Below are 16,740 nucleotides of genomic sequence, written 5' to 3'. Positions count from 1 at the left end.
ATTTTGTGCGACTTGCCGATTCAAATCTGTGACGTGGATTCGTGCGACGCTGCGAGAAAAACAAAACAACAAAGAAAAATAAAATAAAAAAACAACTGTCCTGTCTGGGCTGTTGTAAAATTGTATTTTATTTAAATTAGGATGTATCTTAAATTGAATGTAAATTATGTTATTTGGTGTTTGTAATACGTTAATTTTGCGGTCGCTTCTATATTGTATTTTTGTTATTGCTCCAGGTTTATCGCGAGAATACGCGGTGGTCTCGGGGGGAAGAGATTTGTGACGCAAAGCGGTCGATTTCGCGGGAAAGGGAAAATGTTACTTTAACTCGTAGTCAAGGAATAAAATCACTGATATCTGTAAATTAAACCTGGTTTAAAACTGTTTTCAGGCGAAGCGCGGTCTTCATTCTTCTAAGGTGAGGTCGTTGCATCCTCTGTTTTTGAGCTTTCCTCATAAAATGTCGATATGTTTTGGAACAGCGATGGCAACTACTTGCTGTCATTAAGTTAGCAGGCTAAGCTAAAACCGTTGCCTTGCTAACCTGCTAAAATAACTTGAACGGTGGTTTAGCATGTTTTTAACAAAGTGACACATGTCTCTGTCTCTGCCCCCGCTTCAGGACAGTCATGTTCTCCGACCTGAGCGCCCAGAAGGAGGGCTCCTCTCTTCTCTGCCACCCTGCCTCCGAGGACCAGGGGCCGGTGTTTGAGAGGATGTCGCTGCTCTACAGAGCCTGCTCCGAGAGCTTCAAAGTTGGGGAGCGGAATTTCAGTCGCCAGTATGCTCATATTTACGCAGCGCGACTCATGCAGATGAGGCCCGTGTTATCAGAGAGAGCTCGGCAGAAGTGGGGTAAGCACAGGACCATAATACCTTTGACTCTGATACCTCCAATTTGATTTTAATGTATTTTCTAATCTCTGTCTGCCAGGATCAGATGTGGTCATCAAGAAGCTCTGTGATTTGGAGGCAGGGGAGCAATGTTGCATTGTGGGGACTTTGTTTAAGCGTATGGATTTGCAGCCATCTATTTTGAAAGAGATCAGTGAGGAGGTTGGCAGCCACGTTACATTCACTGCATACATAGACAAAATGAAATCAGCATGTTTAGTACAACATTTGTCTGTTTTTGCTCTCTTCAGCACAACCTCCTGCCTCAGCCTCCACGAAGCAAATACATTCAAGAATCAGATGAGCTGGTTCTGGAGGATGAACTCCAGAGGATCAAACTAGACGGAAAAATCGATAAAGACAAGTGTGTGACAGGTCAGTACTTTTTCATAACCTTGCTATCACATCCCCTTTGAATGCGATCATAAAGGCATCTTTCTTTCTTTCTTAGGTAGTGTTGTGGCAATATATGGAGCTGAGAGGAACGATGGGAAGTTCACAGTCGAGGACTTTTGCACAGCAGATCTCCCTTTGCAGGCAGCAAGACCTGCACTCAGCTCTGACAAGTAAATGCACTCATACACAGTGTAAATCCCAGTCTGTTGTGACAATAGGCTTTAATTTCCCTGTCTGTTTTTGGTTCAGGTTTGTACTGCTGGTGTCAGGACTTGGTCTCGGCAGCAGTCAAGCTGACAGCATGTTGGGGCTGCAGCTGCTGGTTGACATGGTCACCGGTCAGCTTGGTGACCTGGGGGAGCAGAGCGGGGCGGCGACGATTTCCAGGGTCCTACTAGCTGGAAGCCTCCTGAGTCAAAACACCCAGGACAAGGATGCATCAACAAAGGTAGTACCAAGAACTTTGTTAATCTTGCCATGGCATACAGTTACTTACCTATACCTGTTATTAGTTTAACTGTTTCCAAAAAGTCACGCTTGTGAACTGGCTCACCTAAGACATTCACATTTTTTTCAGGCAAAGTATCTCACCAAGAAGACACAGGCTGGCAGTGTGGATGCCATGCGTGTGCTGGATGAGCTGTTACTCCAGCTAGCGGTGAGTTTGCATCCTCTTTACATGGGCGTTGCATGAGTGGTAGCCCACTGCTCCAAGAACACAGTATGGATGGATGGGTCAAATGCAGGAAATAATTATCCCATGTGGGATCAGTACAGTATAACAAGAAAAAGTAAAGAAAATAATTCACTTGCTGCCTAATACATCCCACCCACTCATAGGTGCCATATGATAAGCTAAGCAGTGTTATTCACTTCATCTGTCAGTGGTCATATTGTTATGGCTCAAATTGTAGGTATTGTTTGTCAGTGTGATAAAGTATTTAGTTTTATGTGTTGTCTTCAGTTTCTTACTTGATATTTGCTAAAATTACAAAAAATTGAATTAATGAGGATTTTGTCAATACTGCCATCCCCTATAATCAAATAATCATTTACATTCTGCTGGTGTACATCGTGACATGACACGAGTACAAAAATGTCAAATGTTTTACTACTAAAATCTGTTTTCTATGTAATCAACATTAAACACCAGTAACCTAACAAACAAATGAAATGTGTGGAAAATAAATACAAAAAACAAACGTTGGAACCGATGTGTTTCAGAAGAATGTTACACAATTTAACAATGAGCATTTAGGTTGTGACAAATAATATGAACTGGCTGCTGGCAAGTTCATTGTAGTATGATTATTATTAATGTTGCATGTTGCTGTCCCTTGTTGATATAGGCCTCAGTTCCAGTGGATGTAATGCCAGGACAGTATGACCCCACCAACTACACCCTCCCACAGCAGCCTTTAAATCGCTGTATGTTCCCTTTGTCCTCTGTTTACCCAACACTGCAGCTGGCCACCAACCCATATCAGGCTGACATTGATGGAGTGAGGTAAGCAGTGCTTACATACAGTCTCTGTCATTGTATGTTTAACATAGAATGTCATGTTCAGGACCCGTTTCTTGTTTGATCAAATGAAGGTTCTTGGGCACATCAGGCCAGAACGTCTGTGATGTCCAGAAGTACAGCAGCATGGACAGCCACCTGGAAATACTTGAGGAAACGCTACGACTCCGCCACCTGGCCCCTACAGCACCTGATACTCTAGGTGAATGGGTTAAGAATAAAGCCCAAGGCTTTTGGAAGATCTCAACATATTGTTGGCTATTTACACTATTTTATTGTTTACTTTCAGGTTGTTACCCATTTTACCTAAAAGACCCTTTCATCTTGGAAGAGTGTCCCCATGTTTACTTCAGTGGCAATGCCCCAGCTTTCGAGTCCAAACTCATGAAAGGTCAGTGCGAGATTTGTACACATAAGAAACACGATGGTCTTGTTTTATTCCCAAAATGTACCAGCTAGGTTCATCACGTCCTAACTCTGATGAATCATAATATCTTTCTTCTTCTTCTTCTCCTGTCAGGTCCTGATGGTCAGGAAGTACTTTTGATTACGATTCCAGATTTCAGCAGCACACAGACGGCATGCCTGGTTAATTTACGCACTCTTCAATGTGAGCAAGTCAGCTTCTCTGCCTTCTCAGCTGATGAAGATGAAGAAAGTGAGATGAATATCAGCCACTGATCATCTGTACCTACCGATAGGCTGTCTTTTCTCTTATATTGGTGCATATTCGGTCTAATTTCTCCCGATCACGGACTAATCAAAAAACAGTTGGGCCAAGCATTACAGCAGCTATGCTAAAGCCGTCCAGTGTGATAAACTGAAAGAATAAACAGGACTGTTATCAGTCACAGAAATCAGGTGCTAAAAAAGGAGAAGAGACGTGTTGTGTATTAACAAGCCTTTATTTGAAAAATAACTCTTCTATCCCAGCTGTGTCTGAAGAAACATGACAGAAAACTGTTCCCCTTTCTGACTGCTCGTGATCAACTGTGAAGTGCTTTCCATTCATTTAATGGCCGGCCTTCATTCTGTATTTCTGCCATGTGAGGAAAATGTAAATAATTCATCAGTTTTTTATGTGCGTCCACAATAAACATGTTTTCATGAAGCAAGAAGCATTCATAAAATACTGAGACAGGAAATGCAGTGTGAACTTTAAAACTCAAATAATTAAATGAGTCCGTTTCTGTAAAGAGGCATTATTTCAAGTGTTAAGAAACAGTTACACTATCTTAATATAGCTAATATTCTGCAGGTTCCCATCTTTGCTCATGTTGTGCAATTCCTTTTTTGATTCTTCAACTAGCTCAAAGCACAACATGGCGATGAGAATTACAATTAGGAGAGGATGGTCGTTTACTGAAACAAGCCACGTGTGTTTGGTTTAATAGTCGTCAATCTTGTACTCATAGTTATAATCCAGGATGGAGTCTGTGAATCCGCCAGGTGTCGAGGATTGTTCCTCATCTATGGGATAGGAGTCGTACCAGGATGTAGTTGTCTCTGGTGTTGTGGGGATTGTGGTTGTCGTAGGGGGTAACGTTGTCGATCTTAACCTCATTAATCTCTCTTTCCGAAGGCGACGCAGGCGAAGAATCCTGAGCCTCCTCTGTCGATCAGTGCTGAGTTGTGAATTTGGAGAATACCTATTGCCGTTGCCATTAACTACACGCCTCTGGCCATTATTCTCTGAATTCTGTACTCTGTTGTTGCTGTAGCTGAGTCGAATTGGCTTGTTGCCATGGAGAGCCATTATCTGCAGAAAAGGTTAGGACACTTGAAGTAATACTGTTAGATAGACCGACAGTGGTGTCAGTTCAGAATGGGAGAGCCTTACCTGTTTAATGCGGTCCCAGTTGGACTTTGCCAGGTTGAAGCTGCAGGCGGTTGCTCCTGACTGATAACCCACCACACAGAGTTTGGTCACAGAGGAGAATCCATCAGCTCGAGCCGTCACACGGTACTCCCCAGGGTTAAGCAGCCGCCAGTAGTCCCCTGTTGGTGCTGCAATGGCAAAGACAGGGAGACTGTTTTAAACACAGACGGAGCAATGTTGTTTTTTTAAAGAGTGAAAACTTTCTGTTTTCAAGAGCGGGACCAGTCCTGACCTGTGGTGACATCATGGTTTATTCCCTCCACAGATATGGTGGCGTTTGCAATAGGGTTCCCCTGCTGATCTTTCACAATCCCTCTAATGCCACGATGTATCTAAAAAAAAACAACAACAGTGAAGTAGCCAAATACGTTTTAACGTTAGTGCTGCACAGTTGTAATTCTGTATAGCTGTTCTATAAGGTTTTTTATAAGGGGATTTTTTTTAGGGAAAACTAAGCCCCGCTAGATTTGTAAAGGAAAGAATTACAGACTAGCCCAAATCTCATAAGCATCAATCAGATTTGCTGTGATCTTTGTTTCCCAGAACGTTTTCTTCTGGTAAATAGAACTGGGTTGTAATTAAATATAACTACAGTATGTGATCAACAATCTAAGTGTTACTGAAAACAGTATTTAAAAAAAAAAAAAAAAAAAAAGCTGCTTTTCAAGTCAAGTCATATTTATATGAAAATCATCACAATTTTACCTCAAAGGGCTTTACAGCATGTAACAGCCATGGGATATAAAGACAGTAAAATTACAACGCACTGACAACCGCACAGACAGTTTTAAGTAGCCTTTTAATTTAGCAAATCTGAAATCAAATGAGAGGATGCTCTAGTGATCTTGCTACTCCATCCAGGATAGGTTACATCCTGTGTGTTTGTGTGTGACTGACCTGCTCCATGAAGATGAGCATTGCTTCTCTGTTTTTCTCCCACTCCTGCGCCAACTCTTTCTTGTGAGGGAACTTATCACAGCCCAGGAATATGGACAACTCAAAGCAGTTGGTGTGCAGGTAGCTGAAGTCATTCATACCTGGAGAGGAGCTCACGTTAACGCCAGAGCCTGTGCTGCACATGCTGTCCACAAGGGTGTGTTATAAGCCCATGCAGACCGTTAAAGATGACCCTGATGGTCTCTACTTACTGCCTGTGACTGGCCTCCATTTGGCCCGGTTGATGATCCCGTGCCCCCCTAAACCTGTGTCTCCGTGGCAGGATCCGTGGTAGCTGTGTGTCATGCTCAGGTGTGTGGATGCGTAGGAGACAGCCAGCCACCTGAACATGGACTCGTCAGCAATCGCCCGGGCTTCATCCTCAGGCTCAGCGTAATGATAGCCGGCGTCTCTTCCTCTGTCGTCCTCCTCTTCCTCCCTGTGACCATAACCCTGGTTGTAGCTGGGGTCATAGCCGTGATCGTAACCATGGTCATAGCCATGGCCCCTCCACTCTTCCTCAGGCTCTGCGTATCCCCTACTTCTCCAGTCTTCCTCTGGCTCCTCATGGTAGCCCCTTCCCCATTCTGTCACATCAAAGCCTTCTTCCTCATACCTGCAAGAAATTATTGACACGATTGTAACTATAAATGCTGCGTAATAGGAAGTAGGAAGAAAAATGAGACACTGGGAAGTAAATGTGCAAAATAAATGTGCACGGTATGCAATGCAGGGAAAAACCAGATTACAGTGAAGGAAATGGAGCAGGTCATACTGTCTCTTTTTGCGGTTGTGGGGTTTCTGGCTCTCGGGCTTGTTGAGACGTAAGCTGTCATAAGGATAGGCCACGACAGACTCCCCGCCCTGAAAGTTTGCACCCAACACAAATGGATGGCTTTTCATCCAGGAGATTATGGCCCTGGTTTCCACAGCAATCTGGAGCAAAGACAACAAGATCAGGATGACACAAATAGAGCAGGGAACCACAACCATGTCTACAATAGTGCAAAGGTCATTTTTGTCTTTAGAAATGCAGGTGATTTTATTCATCTGTGACTAGTTGTGTTATAGTCGCCCTTAAAATGACACAACAATTCACTTTTCTTTACCGAACTATTAATAGCCAAGTCCTCTGGTATGGGCACGTGATGGTTAGGGGTGAGTTTAGGCACCATGCCCTTGTCTTCAGCATCCCACAAGATATTATTCAGGTCAGGGAAGTTCTGGAAGATGTCAAAGCCCTCCTCAGTGAAGTGTCCGGTGGTCCAGCTACTTAGCTCTGATCCCTGAGGGGGGAGAATTATGACAAAGCACGGACTTGACTCCAATTTCCTGTTTCCTTTTTTTCCTATTTCATTTCATCTAACAATTAAGGAGAAACATAAGATCTTATTCTCCACTGACCGCTTCAAACGCTTCCTCGTGTCCATCAGGGTTGAGCGAGGGAACCAGGTGGATGCGTGTTCCATCCACCAGGTGCTGAACTCTGGGGTTTCTGTCTTTATACTCTTTGCACAGGTACTGCATGAGAAGCAGGAGCATCTCACGACCCAGCGCCTCGTTTCCATGGAGACCCGCCGTGAAGCGAAACTCCGGTTCACCTGCAGGGACAACCAACCCAGGAAGAGTGTAATTGTCTGTTAACCACTATTTGCTGGCGCCCACCTGGTGTTTATTGCGTTTACAGGATACAGCAGTGGTGCCATACAGGCACACAATATAATTTAAACATGTAATCATTTCACACTGTTGGAATATCTGAGAGAAACCGGCTGGTTTGGCATTTGATGGAATGTAACCATGCTTACAGGATTTCAGTTTTCTACTGCACAAAGAAATACGGTGTATTACAACCGTCATATTCCCACCTATTTCATGCTCTGTGGGGTTGCCAGAGATCACCATGGCAATGATGTCCAGCCCCTTGAAGCTGCGGCCTAGGCTGTAGATGCTGGTGATGTTGGGACACTCCTCATTCACAGACTTCATGAGCTGAATAGGTGAGACGATGGAAACACAAAGATGGTTAATAACACACATTGCGTTAGTGTGGAACGATCACGTTGCCCTCTGGTGGTTGAAAAGAATGAGAGGGAGTGATGTGAGCCCTCTGCTGGGATTTTAGCATCAGTTTATGTTAAGGTGGATCAAAGCAGAAGTGCTGGTTCTGTGTTTAATTGTTCAAGGACAACCCCAGTCTTTGGGAAGATTACTGAGGATTTCCAGAGGAATTTGCTCAGAAAATGTTCAAGGGTCGTAAGCAGGGTTACTCACTGCAACCATCTTTGAGTAGCTGTGGTGTTTGAACTTCAAGTAATCCACTGGAGTGACTTCATTTTGCCTGTACAGAACATCCGCTGGATCTGTGAGGAGGAAAGAACAAACAAAAACATGATTCCTGCCTCTGTGCATCAGGCTTGTTCCAGTGCATCCCACGGATACTTGATTCGTTTGGGATCTAGTGAATTTTGAGGCCAGGTTTTTTTAATTGTTCCTAAACTGTTTTTGTGTTTGTGCCTGTGTCAGGCTGCATCCTGCTGGGGATGGCTGCTGCCATCAAGGAGTGTCATTGCTATGGGGTGGGGGTGCCTGGTCTGGTCTAGGTGGGTGGTACATGTCTAAGTAACATCCACATGAATGCCAGGTCCAAAAGTTTCCCAGCAGAACATTGCATAGTCACAAGATGGTCAATGTTATTTACTTCTCCTGTCAGTGGTAAAAATGTTGTGGCTGATCGGTGTAGTATATGTGTGGTGGGGAGTGTGAGGCTCACCAGGCAGGGGGCAGCCCAGGACCTCCAGCCTCATGCAGAGAGAGCCATTCCAGCTCTGAGGAATGATTCGGATGTAGCGGGCCAGAACAGGCTCTGCGAGCTGGTTCATCACAGGCATGTCCTTATCACTGTTTCCGAAAAACAACTGCACAAGAGGGGATATGAGGGAGGAGAATAAATCAGGGCAGGAGGAAGGAGACAACAAACATGGTGCCCAAGGAAGTGAGACAATTTAAGGTGAGCTCACCCAGTCGGCGTATCCATCATGGATGGTGGTCCATTCTCTGCTGTCATTGCTGAAAGCCAGGAAGTAGGACGTCACGTAGTCACTCCTGAAACAGGATGAGGGCAACGTGTTGAATTCAGAAATGCCTGATAAAGAGTATTCATGTGTCTGTTCACTTTATGGTTTGTCTTACTCATTGAGGGAATCTCGTCCCTGAGTTATGACTCCCGTGAACTCTGTGTCCCTGCGAAGATCTATCTCAAACCAGTGGATCCTGTCCTCTGAATTTGCACACCACGCTCCACCTCGCATGTTATCCTCATCGTCAGAGCCCTGGGAACCAGAGAGAGTCAAAAAACTGCACATCTATAACTGTACAAAAGAAGGATTATCATGCAGCGACATGTAAGACCGTGTAATTTATTCAGATGCCATGATAGCTTGGAGTTGACAAGCTGACGTTTCAAACAGGAGTTATCCACTGATGTAATTATTTTGCTGCTAGGAAGACTCTACAAACTATGAATATGCATGAACATAAATTGCCAATGCAGCTATAACCGTATTACCCAATGTTGATGGTAATTAATTCAAGGCCTAGCGAGTGTTGCCCTGATGGTTGTGTACCTGCATGTTGAGGCGAGCCCTCTGAGGTGCAAACCTATACTGAGACATAGAAGAGGCTGAAAGCTGGTCTGGCTCAATCTTACGGGACTCCATCCCCAGGGGAGGACACTCTGCCACATACACAAACGCACAGCAGAGAAATTCAAACGATATGTTAACTACTGAAGCTTTTGCATATCAAATTCTTGATCGAACAGATGCTGACGTACGCTTTGGCTCTTTGAAGACACGTGGTCTGTTCCTGGCTCGCTCCTCTGCCTCCTTCAGCTTCTGCGTTCTCTCTGTGAGAGGAAAAAAAAAACAAAAAAAACATTGAAATGAACTGCACTGTCTTGGCTGAGCATTTGTTTTTCTCTTTCTCTCCGCCCAGAAATGATCCAGGAACTGATGATTATTTTGCAAATATCATATGCCAGAATTCCTCAAGAGGACCCAGAGGGCTGGAGCGTGATGTCTCCCAGTCCAAGTGTGTTCTAATGTAACTCAGATCATCCTGACCCAGAAGGTTACTGTCAAAAGACAAGTGAATCACCAGTCATTACTCATGTTTTGACATAATTCGAATAATTCAGCACATGGATACATTACAGCTTACTGCTGGTAGCATGTCTTCTAGAGTTAATGTGCTTCAGAGTTACAGATGAATGCTTCAAGCCTCAGGAACTTCTGAACTTAAGATTCAGTTTAGCTAAAAGTCTTGTCATCTTAAACTCCTAAACTGTGCACACATGAAGATCCCTACTGTCACCAGTCCTGACAGTCTTACTGTATATATCATTTTGTCTGGTCTTTACTCCTCAGCCACCAGCTAACCTCTCTGCACGCAGCAGACACGTGACGAAAAACCTCTCAATGTGATGTGAGGACTTCAAGTTTTCCCAGCTCCGTGACTCTGCTTTGCTGTCTCTTTTCTCACTCACCCTTATCCGGTGCATGTGGATCTCAAACTCGATCTCACCCTGCAGCTCACGGGAGATTTCTGAACTCTTAATCTCCATTTTGTTTTGGTGGGATGAACTTTTGTCCCTGTCGTGCGAGTTAAAGCAAGTAAGCAGACCCTCACATTTGGAGGCGAGGGGGAATAACATCTGCATTCTCTTACAACAGATACGTGTTTGAGGGGAGGGAACATCTTAGAGTGCTGTTATCTGTCAGTACTTCTGCACTTATGTCACAGGTTGCGTTCTCTTCTTTGGCAGCTCCAGTGGTCCATGTCGAGTGGCACGATCACGCGTGCTGGCGTTACGTAAGAAAAGAAATTCCACATCTGGGTCTTCTTACCTCTCTCTTCCCTCTGCCTTTCTTTCTCGGCTCTCTCTCTCTCCTTCTCCATCCACTTTTCATCCGTCTCATCCTCTTTCCTCCCTGCAGGAAACAAGGATATCAATGGTAACTTTAGAGGGCTATCAAGAAATGCATGCAGCAGCTGTGTTTGCATGCCTTTCTGTAATTTTGCACTTAAGTTGTAAGTTAACAGTTAAGAAGGCTAAACGGTAAAAAAAAAAAAAGCCATCAAAGATGATTATAAATCTGGAATGCTGTTGACCCAACTGTGGTTTGTTGGCAAGAAGTTAACTATGACTCAGCCAGTGGACCTAATAGAAAACATTTGGATATTTGGTATATTTCGCGGGGGAGTGTGAGTGTACACGTACTCATTCCATAATCGTCGTAATCATCATACCAGGTTCTCTCATAAGGAACAGTAGCTGTGGGCTGTTCTGCATTAAAAAGAAACAAATAAAAAAAACATGAAGTTACCTACATGAAGACAACTCATTCAGTCACTCAGAGGCACTGCTACGTCACAAGCGAAACTTTATGAGATTACATGTTTGAATGTGCCAAGTTTTACAGGTTTAACGCCGCCCAGATTTATTGAACCACAACAGTTGCTCTATATTTGGATGTCAGCGTGACGCCCGCCGTGTAATGAAGCTGTTAAATCTTTTGTTTACATTTACAAGAATCATAACTTAGTTGGGATCTAGTGATTTTCTCCCCACAACAAAACAATGGAAAGTTTTCTGGACTGCATGGAACCAGGCAAACCCACCCACTCCCGTGGATAGGTCACAGACTCAGTATAATGTTATTCCCATGTGCTTTATTGCTCACAAAAAGCACAGATGGAATGGACATTTCACCCACATTGTAACCCTAACTAAACTTTTTTTTGTACTCTCCCATTTAAATTGTTTAGTCATTTATACAGACTGAATTCCTAACATGGGGCAGTTACCTGGTAGAGTTTCTACTACGACGTCAGGATCGACTTCTTTACCGTCAGGAAATGGAAGGTTTTCTGGCACCTCATCTGCAGGGAGAGGAAAAAAAGTTTAAAATGTCAAACAGAGGGATTATTTATTAATTATTTGACTTAAAATGCAGGACAGGCCAGAGTGAATGAATCAGTGGAAATGCTGGACAAGTAGAGGTACAGTACAGTACTCTGGAAACACAGTGTGTCATACGGCAGCGTGACATTTAATTTCCAGCATCTGAATCTGTGGAAAAAAATACTAAGGCCTCTGTTGTGCTGACTTCAGCTGAAAGAGATAAAAGTTTTCACCATCAAGTCTGCAAATTAGATCTTAAAGATGAATTGTAGAAGGTATGTTTTTGGTTACTTGTACCAAAACACTTCTCAGTGAATTAAATGCCATGTTGATCATTCACCGAACACGACAAAGTTGCTCAGACACTTGCTGGACTAAAATTGAGAAACCATCTTTGACTATTTCCCCATGTGTCTCCGATAAGTGACATAGTCTTTACTATTTTTCTGAAAATACATTTGAGCAACCCTATTTTAATCCACACACTACGTTTAATTTCTATGGTTTGACTTCTATGGTTGAGTAAATACTGGATGGAATATTTCTCTGATTTTTTTTGCAGCTTCTGCAGTTTTACAACAGTGGCGTTGTTTTGCATAAATAAGCTGTATTGTGCAAAGCCTAGGAAGTTCCCCTTGGTCAAGGCTGGTCAAGGCTTTTTCTTTTTTGTTCCAGTTACCGCCCATAGTTGTCCCACAGAGATCAGTGAAGTTTCATCTCATCTTTTTCACGTTTCATAAACTGTCACCCCCTCAAAGATCCTCAGTCAAAACGAAGCTGGGAGAAACAAAAGACTCAGACATACATGTGGGATACCCATAATCACTGTCGTCTGTTTCGGCCTTCCCATCAACTTCAGGGGCAGCGGATGTCGGGTCCATCGCTTTATAGTAGTAGTCATAGTTATCAGTCGCAGAAGGTATTGGGTACACGTCGGGCCACTGGGTGACTGTGTCATCGTATATATTCCAGTTGACATCATAGGATTCTGTGACAGGAGCCTCAGGCTCAGCGATGGCTGATGTTGCCCCCCAGTAGTAATAATCAGAGTCTGACAGAGAAACAGATACAAATATTTTGTAAACAAAAAACATATGATTCAGTTATTGATATTGGGCGCAGAATCAAACAAGTAAAATATGTTTGTGCATGCACACTTTGGAACAAAGTTGCCCTTTGTGAAAAGTTTTGGAGGAATAGGGGATTACACACTAATCTATCAAGATTTATCACACAAATCTGGTTGGTAACAGTCAGTCGGAGATTGGATGTATTATGAGAGCTGGAACTGCTCCCAGGGGCCATTAATGGTATTGCAACAAAAGAAAACGAAGAAAAGTTCTCCAACTAAAAATAAAACTTATTTACTAAAGCATTGAGCCCCAAGCAGAGATGAGGAGGGGGACTACATGACCCCATATCCTCCAATTTTTATCCTCGTTATGGAAGTGGAAATGGATGTAGCTACCATGACAACACTTATTGGTTTTGGTTGATCAATATTACCATTATTACTGGTGGATTTGAAGTTTGTCATTTTGGCTACATCCATCTTGTTTTATGGAGTTGGAGTTGGTATCCACACCCTTAAGCAAGCTGCATCCTCAGCCATCTGCCTAAATGTTTGCTGAGCAAGCACCGTGCTGCACCGAAGAAAACTTTAAACTAGTGACTAGACCATGAACTCATTTGGAAAACATTTAGTGAGGTAACAGACCACGCAGTATCATTTCCTCATTGACTTTTATACAGCCAGACTCCTTTAGAAGGCCATTAGAAAGACTGCAAGTTTAAGAAAAGTTTAAAGTACTTCCACACTGACTTCCCTTGCCAGACCCAGAGGTTACGTCAACTTCTCATATAAAATCTGCTTCAACTTCAACCTACAGTGACTCGAATGACGACATATGAGGCAGTCCATCGGATAGTTTCTTTTTTTGGATATTCCAATATATTCACAAATCCACAGTTTGATGTGGGTGAAATATTTTAGTTACTAACGATGGAAAGTTTACCAATCCATTCATGCAGCCTCTAAGATATGCAACTCACCGATAGGATCGGGGTAGTCTATGTTTGGTTCAGTGGGTGGTTCAGTTGGTGGTTCAGTTGGTGGTTCAGTCGGGATTGCTGGAATCATCAGACAGACACAAGGTCAACAACACTCAATCAAGTCCAAGCGATTTAAGATCTAACATGTTTGTCCTTACTTGTTGTGGTAGGTGGCAGAGTAGTGGTCGTCTGCCGGTCCTTTTTCTTTCCCTTCTTGTCAGATTTAGGTTTTTTTGTGGCGTTGGGGTCCTTTGGCTCTTTGTTCTTTTTCTTGTCCTTCTTCTTCTTTTTGTTTTCATCTGGAGCTCTTCTCACCCTGCCCACAGTACCTGGAAAAAATAAAGAGAAACAATTGAGGTTTATTGCACAAACTAGCTCGGTCAACTTTTGGTTAAAATGCACATGATGAAGACAGATGTTGTGATAAACAGATGCTACATCATTAATCAATACGAAACATACTTACAGTGAGTACAAAAGAGAAAAGATTATCAGTTCAGTTTGTGTGATTTATGAGCATTTCATGTCAGAATTTCTTTCAAAACGTAAAGCTTCTGGGGAAAACCCAGAGTGCCAGATGCGTTTCAGTGGTTGTTTCAGGTCCATCACTATTTCCTTTTGAGGCCGTCTGAAGTCCTGAAGTGCTTATTATGGAAAACATGCCTGTCTTTCCATTAGTCGTGCACCATTAACCGCAGTTCAGCTTTACAGACACAGAATCTGTCCAGATACCCAATAAATATATCACTCTCACCTCTGAAACATCAGTGAGGCTCATTAATGAGTCATGGGCTTTGAGCTCCAGGAAACAGTCTTGTGTATTGGTCTTCAAAATCTATTCTTCCAGCGTAACATTAGACCAGAGTCAGCATTAACCATTCAGGTTTACGGCAACGCTGGAAAAGTTTGTAAAAATGTGTCTGCAAGATGCTCGACTCGGTGCCTTCCCTTCTTGTCTGGTGTCAGCTGGACAGAGGAATGTGCCCTGTTTATTCCCTGCTGCGTGGAAGCAGTGGCGGACAGGTAAGCATCCGGACTTTGTCATTCTTGTTGGAGCTGTCAGAGACTAAATGGGTGTGTGTTATGTTTGTGTCTGTGTTTTCTCTTCCATGTCGTGTCATAAAACAAAGACCATGCCCGAACCTATTCGCGTTTGTAAAGTTAAAAGTAGGATTCTTTTTACGTACCTGTCTGTTCAGCCACCTCTCTGCCACTCCTGAGGCTGCTTCCCTGTGGGTCCTCTGCAAGTCCTTGCGGGTCATCCAGGGACTCGTCTTGCAGCTGATCCCCTGCGTGCTTCTCCCCTTCGGCCTGCTTGAGAGAAACTATCCCCCCGGCGCTCTCCCCTCCTTTGGGGATCAGCAGGCAGCACAGGGCCAGCAGACCCACAGACACAATCACAGTCTGGCTTTTCATACCTGCTGTTTTTCCAACTGCTGAATCCTTTGGCTTGGCGTTTATTCTTTTGTACCTCTCCAATTTAACCTCCACAAGATTTATGTTTCACCCTTGCCTCCCCTGTGTTGTTTCCATGTGATCCACACTTTTACTCCAGCAGGAAAATCTCTGCTGCTCCACACGTACCCACAGCCACAGTGTTACCCAGACTGAGCTAGACAGAGATGGAGTGGGAGGGGGTAGGGACAGGCAGGGAGGGAGGGAAGGGAGGTGGGTTGCGGAGACAGACAGAGAAAAAGATACCACGCAAAGCAGCAATCCAGTCCAATGAATAGACAGTGTTCCTAATTGCCCCTGCAGCTACGGTCAGCTGAAAAAACAGCGTAAAGGCCAGAGGATTCCCTTCACCTGGCTGACGAGTCAGAACAGGTGCAGTGTTCAGACAGGAGATGGGGGAGGAGGATGAGGAAGGGCAGGTGAGGCCCCAACTGCAGAGTTTACCCCTCTTGGGAGAGATAAAGAAGCCCACTCTCTTTCGTCAGCAGGTCTTGTTGAATTCCTCGGCGGAGAGCTTTGGCCCTGCAGACTCACCACAGAGCAACAGGAGAGAGGAGTGACTCCTAGGACACCGAATTCCACAGAAGGAGGAGGAGGAGGAGAAATGGGGTAAAGGGGGAGGACAGAGATTTTGTGAGTGTGTTAACAAAACCAAACACCACTAATCTGCAGAGAGAAGAATTCAAAGAAAATGAAAACAACCAGGAGTGAAACATAAATTCTTTTTCAGTCCAGGACGTGTTTTGGTTGGAGCTTTGCTTTCCATCTCTTCTCTGTGCTGCACTGTCAATCTTTCCTCAGTGTATTCACCTTCTCCTTTGTGGAGAAAATGTTATTGTAGGCAATGGGGCCACTGAGAAGCGTGCACACACACAGACACACACTGGGCAGGAAAATTGTTTGAGCAGATGACAGAGCTATACCTTTTAAGATTTGGTATTTTCTCTGCCATCCCCCCTCCACATGTCTCCCACTCCGTCTACGGTTTGGAGATCCTGTCAGGGCCCTCAAAAGCCAGAAGTGTAGTATAATTTGCCACCGGTGCAGTCAAGGTAAACCTCCAGTCCCTCCATGCTAATACAGAACAGCTTACATTCTAGGCGAGGATTCAGCAATTAGGCCTGTAGTGTGACAGACAGCTAAAGGAAGTTCCAAATTCTGTATCACATTTTAAAAATGCATTCAAAGTATTATAGTTGAAGTCAGGATGAAGAACCCTGGGCTGCAAAATCTATCTGTGTCACGTTAGACAACTTTTGCAGACACTTTTCCCTGAAAATTTCGTCACCAGCACTCTTCCATGAGAGGACGTTTATCGTCCAGAAATGTCTGATGTTAGAATGAAGCAGCGTGATCAAAACTCTGAAACACAGCCCACTGAAGTCCTGAACTCTCATCAAGATGAGTTGTAAAAATGATTTCCTCAGAATGAGTTTCAAACCCAGACAGACAAGAGACACTCACACAGGCAAAAACACCCAAGTGTATAAAAACCCGTTCTAATAATTTATTGTATTCGATCCCAGATTGTGAGGACAGTAAAACAGAAGTGCTCTTATTTGATTTTAAGAAAACCTTATGTGGTGATATCTCTGGAGGTTATGAGTAGCGCTGTGAAGAATGCAGCAGATAATTCAGACT

At 43.7% G+C, this 16,740-nt stretch overlaps 2 protein-coding genes across 2 annotated transcripts; one reads left to right on the top strand and one right to left on the bottom strand.

Annotated features, from left to right (window-relative positions):
• Positions 1 to 267: 267 nt before the first annotated feature.
• Positions 268 to 3,560, top strand: pold2 (polymerase (DNA directed), delta 2, regulatory subunit). Its single transcript, XM_084552027.1, has 11 exons — positions 268 to 418; positions 623 to 855; positions 935 to 1,056; positions 1,146 to 1,269; positions 1,346 to 1,460; positions 1,540 to 1,738; positions 1,868 to 1,948; positions 2,640 to 2,797; positions 2,887 to 3,014; positions 3,102 to 3,203; positions 3,333 to 3,560. The coding sequence occupies exons 2-11, from the start codon at positions 630 to 632 to the stop codon at positions 3,491 to 3,493; spliced, it is 1,416 nt and encodes a 471-aa protein (XP_084408153.1). The 5' UTR covers positions 268 to 418; positions 623 to 629; the 3' UTR covers positions 3,494 to 3,560.
• Positions 3,561 to 3,698: 138 nt separating this feature from the next.
• aebp1b (AE binding protein 1b) lies at positions 3,699 to 15,638 on the bottom strand. Its single transcript, XM_084552026.1, has 22 exons — positions 14,832 to 15,638; positions 13,803 to 13,973; positions 13,645 to 13,722; positions 12,398 to 12,643; positions 11,496 to 11,570; positions 10,909 to 10,974; positions 10,535 to 10,618; positions 9,463 to 9,534; positions 9,254 to 9,363; positions 8,820 to 8,959; positions 8,648 to 8,732; positions 8,401 to 8,545; positions 7,902 to 7,990; positions 7,496 to 7,619; positions 7,032 to 7,228; positions 6,737 to 6,913; positions 6,403 to 6,563; positions 5,840 to 6,243; positions 5,589 to 5,728; positions 4,924 to 5,023; positions 4,653 to 4,819; positions 3,699 to 4,571 (listed from the first exon to the last, which is right to left on the bottom strand). The coding sequence occupies exons 1-22, from the start codon at positions 15,058 to 15,060 to the stop codon at positions 4,200 to 4,202; spliced, it is 3,432 nt and encodes a 1,143-aa protein (XP_084408152.1). The 5' UTR covers positions 15,061 to 15,638; the 3' UTR covers positions 3,699 to 4,199.
• Positions 15,639 to 16,740: the final 1,102 nt, after the last annotated feature.

Source organism: Chelon labrosus, assembly GCF_963514085.1.
Source record: "Chelon labrosus genome assembly, chromosome: 9".
In the NCBI taxonomy this organism is placed as follows: domain Eukaryota; kingdom Metazoa; phylum Chordata; class Actinopteri; order Mugiliformes; family Mugilidae; genus Chelon; species Chelon labrosus.
The sequence above is the reverse complement of the archived record's forward strand: the minus strand, read 5'-3'. Positions and strand labels throughout refer to the sequence as shown.